This window comes from Microcaecilia unicolor, chromosome 3 (assembly GCF_901765095.1).
Source record: "Microcaecilia unicolor chromosome 3, aMicUni1.1, whole genome shotgun sequence".
NCBI classification, from domain to species: domain Eukaryota; kingdom Metazoa; phylum Chordata; class Amphibia; order Gymnophiona; family Siphonopidae; genus Microcaecilia; species Microcaecilia unicolor.
The window spans coordinates 498,731,835-498,742,624 of record NC_044033.1 but is presented as its reverse complement, the minus strand read 5'-3'; the positions used below and the strand labels follow the sequence as shown (position 1 = coordinate 498,742,624).

The window sequence follows — 10,790 nt, the reverse complement described above, 5'->3', positions numbered from 1 at the left end:
GGGCATCTCCGACCGTATTATTGAAACGAAAGATGGACGTCCATCTTGTTTTGATAATACATGTTTCCACGCCCCTCCACTGGGACATATTGCGAGGATGTCCACAGCAAAACTTGGGCGTCCCTTTCGATTATGCCCCTCCATGGCTACCATATGATAAAGTCTTCACTAGCTACTTAAAAGGGCCCCAAAATCTATTGTAATAAACCTCAGTTTTGTTTAGACATGCATGAGCATGTAACACGAACAAAGATACAAACACGCCCACACACATATGCACACACACATACAACATTCTAAATCAGTGAACATATGCCACAAAGACCCTGCTGAGCCAAACAAAAAGACTCTGAAACACAATCCATGTAGAAACTGTTATAGGTCCAAAAATATATTTACAGTCTGTTACAAAGATTACAAATGGAGGTGTCTATGTATTGGTAATATGCTAAGTAAATACTTTTTACAGATTCTTCTTCAAAAGGAAATTTGTAAAATCACATTGTTTTTCTAATCAAAGAAATAAATAAAAAGCCAAAAAACAATGTACAATGATCCCACCCCCCACCCCCCCCCCCAAAAAGAGAAAAGAACCAAGGAAAACAAATCAGATTGAGTTTTCTGTAGCCATCTTTGGTCCTAAATGTGGGAAGATAACATTATGTTTAGCACTGAAGATACCTGTTTCGCTTTGTGATGCTCTGCCAGTAAAATAGAAAAATATAGTGCATTTTCAGTGTATGCAGAGCTCACTACAGAGAAAGTGTGTACAAAAACAAGACAGTATAAATAAAAATTTACAAGCTTTACAGAGGAACATTTACAATTGTTTTGTAGATAACCACATTATCAAACATAACCATTTTATGACTTATCCCTGGGATCTCTCCTTCTGTCGGAGTGTTAGACAAATAACCCAGTTCTCTTTGGAGGTACAACAAATCTTTTCTACAGTCATTTCTAATTTTCATTCTCTCTAATTTTTTTTTTAAAGCAGTTCTTTTCATTTATAAGTCTGGTATAGACTTCGATGTGTTCATCTGTAAAGACACACATTTTTATTGCTTATGACAGCGTCCAACACTTCAGCACAAATGAATATAATAGAAATTTAAAAAAAAAAGAAAAGAAAAAAAAAAAAAGATGAGGCTTTTTTTCACGCTCCCTGTATAAATCAGAAACACTGAACAAAATTGCCTTTGCTCGTGTTCCAAAATGGAGGACAATATGGTGCAATGCATGTGTGCACCTGAAGCTATAATAGCTTGGAAAACTATTCAATGCCATTTGCATCATGCTCCGGAGTTCTAATACAAAACCTAAAGTCTTACAATTAAAATATGACTGCATGCAACTGAATCTCATATAAAATGTAAGACAATTATCCCTCTCCAATTTGGTAGTGCAGAACAACTCTGTGTGCTCAGATTAAATATTTAGTTAATACTGAATGATTCTATCCAGTTTCATGGACAGTCAACCCCTCCTTCCCCTAGCCTTCTGCATCAAACAGAATGCTTCATGACTTCTTACAGATGTGGATAAATTTTCTTTTATTAAAATCATTTTGCAAATTGTTTATTATTTGTTAAAGGTGCCTGGAACAAACTGGGGCTCATTATTGCTTCGCTTGCTATTTTTTTAAACATAGCACATGTCAAACATTACAAAAATATAAAAAAATAACAGAGCTCTTTTCAACCTGCAATTTTCTGTCTACCTGCCCATTATCAAACAATGTCAAAACAGCATTGACATAAACAGAATCAAAGAGTACAGAAAGGGGCTATTGATATTTTGTATAGAAATGCATTTTCGATCATGCTGTGTATGTTTCCAGAAACTAAGAATCCTTCAGAGATCTCCCAAAAAATATGAAAGAAGTCACACTGTCAGCACTAAAAAGGTCCAAAGATATAAACTGCATACTAAAAGGAAGGCATTTATGAAGAATAAGCAGAAATGATAAAAAAAAAAAAAGAAGATTCATAAATCACAGATTTCAGGAAAATAGTTTGTTGAATTTAACAATAAGACTGTGATTTAACCTGACAAATATCATCTATATATTTTTTTTATTCTTTATGCGCAATACGTTTTAAAAAGTCTGTTGATAAAAAGGAGGTTAGAGAAATCAAAGTGTTTTCCATTGTTGTTGTTGTTTTTTTATTTTTTTTTTCAGGTAGTACTTTTTTTTTTTTTTGAAATAGTCACTGTTGTTTCTTAAGCCACCACGGGTGGACTCTATTTGCAACTTCTGGGTGGCACTTGGGAGTTCAAGTCTGTAGGTGCTTGTCCACTCTAGGAAGTAGCGAAGAGGACATAGGAGATCAAGGTGCTCATTTTCAAAGCACATAGATTTACAAAGTTGGTAACTTAGTAAGTTTATGTGCTTTGAAAATGAGCACCCAAGTGTCTTCTAGCAGCTGTTCATGTATACTGAAGGCCAGTGCTGTTTTCTGAGTCTATCGGCTCCCTCATAAGGGAGAAATGTCTATCACACTTGGATGCCAGTGCCATGTAAATGTAGCATTTGTGCTCTCATAGTCTGAATACTGCTTATGATTTTCTTCTGATGACCCACTAGAGTGATACCCAAGCTCAGGACATCCCTGTAAAATAAACAAAAAAAAAATTCATATGCATATTTATTCTTTTTAAACATTATAAAAATAATAACACTGCTTAAGGAACTGCACATTCCATTTTGTACATTTAAAGGCATCAAAACTAAAAATAAAATGCTGGATTGTAGATCATTTTCTACAAGAACACATTCTCACCTAGACATGATCTAAATAGCTCTTTTAAGGGGCCCTTTTACTAAGCTGCGGTAAAAAGCGGCCTGCGTTAGTTCTGGCATGTGAAATTGACATGCGCTGGGCCACTTTATACTGTGGCGGGGAAAGGCCTTTTTAAAACTAAGGCAGTAAATTCCCATGTGCTAATATTAAAATTAGCGTGCAGTAACAGCTCACCTATTAGATAGGCAGTAAGGGCTCACGGGCTAACCCAACGGTAATCAGGCAGCACACATCAATGTGGCCATGCCGCTGATTACCACTGGGAACGCCCACCCGTGGCAGAAAATAGAAAATTATTTTCTGCCGCAGGAAACTGTGTGCACCAACTTCAGAACTACCACTGGGGCTCTCATGCTACCCCGGTGGTAGGGCCGATTTGATGTGTGCTACCCATGTGGTTCGCCTACCGTACCTTTGCAAAAGGGCGCCTAAGTTTTGTGAGATTGATTTGTGTGATATATGCCAAATAAATTATTAGTCAATCTGATGGCTAGACTGAGCCACAAGTGCTCATTTTCAAGAGAGAAAAAAAAACATCTCAACAGTGGCAAAAAAGTGGCAGATGGACAGTTTTCACATCAAAATGTTGAGATGGTCGTTCCCTGTTTTCGGCGATAATAGAAACCGAAGACGCCCATCTCAAAAACGACCAAATCCAACTCATTTGGTCATGGGAGAAGCCAGCATTCGTAGTGCACTGGTTCCCCTGACATGCCAGGACACCAACCGGGCACCCTAGGGGGCACTGCAGTGGACTAGCTGATGCACTAACTGAACGGAAAAAGCCCTTCCCTTACCGATCCCTTAGCGATTTGGAAAGGAACGGGCATGCATGAAGGAAATCGCATGCAAATGAGCTGCTCGCTGTTAGCTCATTTGCACACGATTTCCTTCCTAAGGAGGGGAAGCCAGTGCAGAGCAGCCATGCGTTATGCGTGGCTGCTCTGCGCATGCCAAAGACGGCTTCATACACTTAGACAAGCTGTGTATAATAGCCGTCTACAACCTTAAAAAAACACAAGTCCAGGGACGTCTTTTTTTTAAGTATGGGTGAAGGACGTCCAAGTATTAGGTGCCTTTGCTACGCCTCTGTCCCTGCAATTGGCGACCTCCAAAATTGTTCATACCTCTGCTATGCCTCTGACACTACCTTTATCTATTTATTTAGATATTGGATCACAAGTAGCAGCAGTGGGATTTGAACCAGCCACCTCTGGATTGCAAAACCAGTGCTCTAACCACTAGGTCATTCCACTCTACTCCAATCCCTTGAAATTTGGCCATCCCTGTAGGTGGGAAGTTCAGGACATCCAAAATGTTTGAAAGAAGGACGTCCACGCCTTTGCTATGCCTCTGCTGACACACACACACATTCCCCCCCAGGGACCTACATACTGCTGCGATGGACCTGAGTATGATATTTGAGGCTGGCAAAAAAAGTTTTTAAAGTTGTTTTTTTCAGGGTGGGAGGGGGTTGGTTACCAATGGGGGAGTAAGGGGAGGTCATCCACGATTCCCTCCGGGGGTCATCTGGTCACTTCGGGCACCTTTTTGAGGCTTGGTCGTAAGAAAAAATGGACCAAGTAAAGTCGGCAAAGTGCTTGTCAGGAACGCCCTTCTTTTTTCCATTATTGCACGAGGATGCCCATCTGTTAGGCACGCCCCAGTCCCGCCTTTGCTACGCCTCTGACATGCCCCCGGGAACTTTGGTCGTCCCCGTGACGGGAAGCAGTTGGGGATGCCCAAAATCGGCTTTCGATTATGCCGATTTGGGCGACCCTGAGAGAAGGACGCCCATCTCCCAATTTGTGTCGAAAGATGGGCGCCCTTCTCTTTCAAAAAATAAGCCTGTATGTATCTGTGATGGTAACAAAATCCATGAATAAACATTTTTTAATCCAACTCAAGCATAAGTCTTTATAATTGCCTCAGCTGTTTATATTAAAAACATAAGATCATTAACCTGCTACATTCTGCATTTCTACTGATATTACTGTGTTATCAATGTGTGCTATCATTATGACATGTTATTTTACTGTTAATCTCAGTTATCAGTAACTAGGTATCATTGTATGAAATAGGACCTGTGCTAAAATAGTACAAATTAATTGTAAAATAATATGTCTTAACAGTAGCCCACATTGATAACTATACCTCTGAATGCACTCACTCGTAATTTGGGATCTTCTCCCTCCCTTACCATTCAGCTCTATAAACATGAACCCAGCCTGCAATGTGTGCCACATGAGATTTACACCTGGCAAAAGTAGAATGAATAAATTATATACTGCTTTACAGTTCACAGAGAAAGTTCTAACTTACTCTATAGTCATTCTGGCTACAGATTCCAGGGAGCTGTAGCCTGCCGCAGTGAAGTTGTCCTTATACCTTTCCATTTTGATGGCTTCTAACCAGTCTCCCACTGAACAAAACGAAGTGAAGTCAAGAGTGCTCTGATCCAAAAGAGGGCTGATCGGTCTAAATAAAAGGAGTGAAAAGAAAGGATCGTTATTTGGCAAAATCAATGTGGAAAAAAAGTTGATTTTTATGGGGCATTTTTATCAAGGTGCAGTAAAAAGTGGTCTTAGCACATCCTTATGCAGGTCATTTCCGCACGTTAAGGCCATTTTTCCTTAGCGCATTAAACCTTATTGTCACCCATTATGTAGGTGGTACGGACTCATGTGCTAATAATCAGTTATTGCGCATCAGTGTAGCTACGCTAACCCATTAGCACAGAACACGCCCACTCTCCACTTTCAGACTTGCCCCAGCGCTAAAAAATAAAATCAGCACCGAAATTAAATACGCCTAAGCGTAGTCTATAAAATATGCCTTAATTTAGGCATACTTTATGGAATAATCCTAATTTCCGCATTTTATAGAATACACCGAGTGCCCATCTGCGTGACTAAATTTAGTTGGGCGGCCATTTTGTTTCTAAGCAGGAGTATGTGAGACATATGTTTTGAGAACCTCTTCCCTGAGGACGTTTTTTTACGAAACCTGGCCATGTCGGTGGTTCTCCTGCTACTAGATACTGTCGCCAGCTTATTAAGATAAGTGTTATGCTGTGCTATACTACATTTTTTGTAAAGAATTATAAAATACTGCACAAAATATATGCCAAAAAATTACAAAATCAGGGTGATCTAATGACGTTCAGAGCTACGGACAGATTTCAAAAAAGTGTAACCAAATTGAAATTGTGGCTAAAGACGGGGCTAGACGTTCAGGCTCGGGAAGTCTATTCCAGGCATGAGGTGCAGCGAGACAAAAGGAACGGAGTCTTGAATTAGCAGTAGAGAAGAAGGGGACAGATAAGAGAGATTCATCTACAGAACACAGTACTCGAAAGGGGACGTAGGGAGAGACAAGAGTGGAGAGGTACTGGGGAGCGGCAGAGTGAATGCACTTATAGGTCAATAGGAGAAGTTTGAATTGAATACGGAAACGGATGGGTAGCCAGTGAAGTGACTTAAGGAGAGGGCTAATGTGGGCATAGCGACTTTGGCGGAAGATGAGTTGCGCAGCGGAGTTTTGGATTGATTGAAGAGGAGAGAGATGGCTAAGAGGGAGGCCAGTGAAAAGTAGGCTACAATAATCAAGACAAGAGGTGATAAGAGTGTGGATAAGGGTTCTGGTAGAGTGCTCAGAGATGAAGGGATGGATTTTGATAATGTTGTAGAGAAAGAAACGACAGGCTTTGGCAATCTGCTGAATGTGGGCAGAGAAGGAGAGAGAGGAGTCAAAGATGAGCAGATGAGACGGGGTGAATGAGAGTGCCATCCACCGAAATAGAGAAAGGGGGGAGAGGGGAGGTAGGTTTAGGGGGAAAGAGGAGAAGCTCGGTTTTGGCCATGTTGAGCTTCAGATGACGTTGAGACATCCAGGCAGCGATGACAGACAGGTAGGCTGAAACTTTGGTCTGGATGCCGGTTGAGACATCGGGGGTAGAGAGGTAGATCTGGGAGTCATCAGCGTAGAGATGGTATTGAAAGCCATGGGATGATATCAGAGAGCCAAGGGAAGAAGTGTAGATGGAAAACAGCTACAAGTGGAATACGCTTAGGTGGAAATTTGTTCTGCTTGGATTTTTCAGGTGCAATATATAGAATTTAGCCTACATGTAATCACAGGCGTGTGTCTTACCTACTGCAGGTCCCAAGCGGAGTTTTCAGACTGTTTGGGTTCCGAATCATTTTGTCCAGAATACCAACGATCTGCTCAAACTTTGGCCTCTCGCTTCGTTCTTTTTGCCAGCAATCCAACATCAACTGGTGAAGGCCTGCTGGGCAATCCATTGGTGCTGGCAAACGATAACCCTCTTCAATGGCTTTTATAACCTAAGAACCCAAGTACAATTGTTTAGTCAAATAGAAATGCATATCAATAAAGTGTTATGGAATGTCAATTCAACAAAATTTACATTAACACTCTTACAGATATATAAATGAAAACAACACTCAAATGATATGTTTGGTATATTTAAACTCCTTTAACAAATTATTCTTTATAACACACAGTAGTCTAAGGGCCCTGTTTCCTAAGGCGCGCTAACATTTTTATCGCACGCAAATGCTAGAGACACCCATATATTCCTATGGGTGTTTCTACTGTTAGCGCGTGCTAAAAACGTTAGAGCGCCTACAGCACGGCTTAGTAAACAGGGCCCTAAATCTGGCTCATATAAGCTACCAGGATGTTAACAAGAAATGCTCATACAGCAGGATAGTGAGCCAAGTGAACTGGTGAATTTTGGTTATTTTGAAGTCTATCTTGCTGGTAGCTCATCAGGATCAGAGCTGGAGACCACTGACCTAGCTCCTGAGAAAATCCAACAGTCAAATTCACCAAGGGTATTAATTATACTCATAGGTGTTCAAGTTAATGAAAACCATATGTGACTATCTCTGAAAAAAAAACATGATTAAAGTCACAGATCTAAAATGTTGAGAATGGCTAATTGTCATGTCATGGGACCAAAAGCAGTCACATATTTGAAGTTCAGTAACTTATTTTTTTTTTTCAAATAAAAGGAAGGGGTTTGGACTGTTGTATGTATTACAAATTGCTTGACTAATACACTTCATTAAAACCTAATTGTTCTGTTTCTGGGGGCTTAAATCACGTTGTCTCTGAGATGGCCTTATGCCATCAGATGTATGTTTAGTTGTGATGATTGCAAGACGAATAGGAGACCAATTCTGTACAACTAAAGGTATAGGTAGAGTTTAGTAGGATACACCAACCGTGCTCTTCTATTATCAAAAAAGATTCTAGACATCCTATGGGTATTATGTTAAAAGTGCATGGGAGCTATTGGACCGACTGCAGCTGGAAATTTCATTCTGGTATGAAGAAGAGTTTGAAGAGGTTTTTATAATTCACTAGTAAAAAAAGGCCCATTTCTGGAGCCAATGAAACAGGCGCTAGCAAGGCTTTCCTGTGGCCCTCCCCCACCCGTCGTCGATGTTGGTGAATTGCTCCGCCCTCAACGTCATAACGTTTGACGCGAGGGCGGTGAATCGCTCCACCTCCGCCCTCAACGTCATAACGTTTGACGCGAGGGCGGGGCCCAGAGACTGTGATTTTCGAGGCTTCAGAGCTTCGAACATACGAACCTTGGCTTCAGTGACATCAGAAGCCAATAGAACGTTGAGGGTGAGTTTTATATATATAGATTCTATGGATATTGCTACAATGTAATTACAAGATTCTAGAACTTATTGTTAGAAGGCTTTAAGGGCGATGAGAGGCTATCATCTTGAATCTGCTTTTGAAAAAAGCTTTAATGGAAACTACAAGATTTTGGATTCAACTTTCAGAGATTTTTGAATTTATTGAAGTTGCGGTCTCTGTGTAAGAAGAACATTAGAATTTTTAAGTGAATGTTCATTTGTTTTGTTATTGCTAATGTCTTTTCATTGCATCAGATATAATAATTCAGCGGGTGGGTGGACAGATTAAGGAGCTTGAAAGTATTTTTTATATGAACTACTGTTCAAAACTATACTTAAATAAAGAATTATTTAATATAATAATAATTTATAATGGGAACTCAATGGTTTAATTAAGTATTATCTGACAGGATCAAATCATTGTTATAGAGTGAAAACCTGCTTATTACATTTGATTCATATTCATTAGGGATATTTGAAAACTCGACCTCATGGCCTTTTGTATCCCTGATCTAAGCAGGAAAGATGAAATCAAAACTAAACTAATTAATTAGAGGAAATAGCGAAGAACAGAGAATAATGAAGAGTAAAGAAGTTCATTGAATTATGTTGACATTTTATATTTTTATTTCATTGTATGTTTTGTTCTCATTTATTTATTTGTTTTAGTAAAAGGACTCTTTAGTTAGGATTTTAAATAAAGTTTTTATAAAAAAAACTTTATTTAAAATAATGTCCCAGTATCTTCCTAACCAATGGCCCTTTTACTAAGCTTATTGTGCACTAACTGACATTAGCATGCGCTAAATGCCATTTGTCCCACAGGTACACAGAAAGACACACAACATTTAGAGGTCCCTTAACCTCTATCTGCATGCTAAAAATATTTTTTTATTTCTTCCCGGAGGGGGCACGTATGAGGGTGAAGAATGGGCGTTTCTGAGCTAATCAGTGCATCCACATCACCGCATGCTAATTGATTAGGGCAAGATTATGGTGTGAGCCTACAAAACAGTGGTAATCTTTTGTAATGGCTATATGCTATAATGGCGACATTAATGCATGGACATTAATTGAACAAATGGAAAATCGGACATTTTAGTGTTGCGGTAAAAAGGGCATTAGCATGCGGGAAAAACCCATGTAACGGCGTGTTAAGGCCACTTTCTACCACAGCTTGGTAAAAAGATCTCTTAGCATGCTAATTCTATTAGCGTATGAAATAGTAAATGGTCTCTTTTACTAAAGCTTAGCACGAGCTAATGGAATTAGCGCACACTACATGCAAAGAAGCCCGTTCTTAACTCCATTTGGGCATGCTAAGCTTTAGTAAAAGTGTCCTTACGGAGTACAGAAAAATGTGAGAACTAAAATACAATCCTCACTTCAGTTGTTCTTGAAAAGAACATTTCGATCTAGGTGGAAATAGTTAATCCATTGATAAAATGTTATAAAACTCCAGGACAGGGTACAAAAGGATATAAAAGTCCAATGCAGCCAGATAAAGTCTAGAAAAGACAAAAACGTGTTTCATAGAAGATATCCAGTACACTGGAACTGCATGTTTTTAATTGCACTATAGTGCAGATCTCTATAATTTCACTGTGCACAAAAACAAAGATTAACAATATATAGTTTACTAAAGCTTAGCTTTAGTTATGTACAGCAGGGCCCACTTTATTCCTATGGGCCCTGCTGCAGATAACTCGAGCTAAGCTTTAGTAAACAACCCCCTATATCTTTTTGATCAGGTCAAAATGGACACAGTAGAATGTAAGATCAAAGGCTATTCTGGGCTTAGCACTATGAAACAGATCAAGTACAATAACTACAAATATGTGGACATTCATGGCTATTTTTGAACATCAAATGTACTGAAGGATGCATGTGGAAGTGTAAAGTAGGATAAAAGAGGGACAGCCAGATTCTGAATGAATGAGATACATAGGAATGAATGTCATCATTTAAACTGTAGTCACTATCCCTAACTGCACTAACTTAATACATTTGTACTTAGCTTTGGAGAGCTTTGTTTTCGTAACATTGGCTCTAGAACCCTTCCTTTGCTATTCCTATCCAAACCCCTCCCCCTTCCCCAAACAAGACCACAACAAGTTCCTTTTGGCAATATATTGGTCACAGCTTTAGTAACAAATTCAAACTATCACAAAGTATGTGAACAACTCCCTGCAAAACAGACCCAACCCAGAGCAGCCACAAAATCCCAAACCCCACAGCTAGTCGGTACTGAACTAGCTGCCCATATATTAACATGAACAAAACACAACTCAGAGTAACTGTGTCA

The 10,790-nt window shown here is 39.5% G+C and overlaps 1 protein-coding gene across 2 annotated transcripts in view; it reads right to left on the bottom strand.

The window, feature by feature from the left end:
- Positions 1-390: 390 nt before the first annotated feature.
- Positions 391-10,790, bottom strand: part of EPHA7 (EPH receptor A7) — a 419,947-nt gene continuing 409,547 nt past the window's right edge. For both annotated transcript variants that reach the window (XM_030199089.1, XM_030199090.1), the window contains exons 15-17: positions 6,957-7,150; positions 5,127-5,282; positions 391-2,612 (exon numbers count right to left, since the gene is read on the bottom strand). In XM_030199089.1, the coding sequence (XP_030054949.1) occupies positions 2,498-2,612; positions 5,127-5,282; positions 6,957-7,150 (465 nt within the window). In that variant the 3' untranslated portion in view covers positions 391-2,497. The remainder of the gene's footprint in view (positions 2,613-5,126; positions 5,283-6,956; positions 7,151-10,790) is intronic.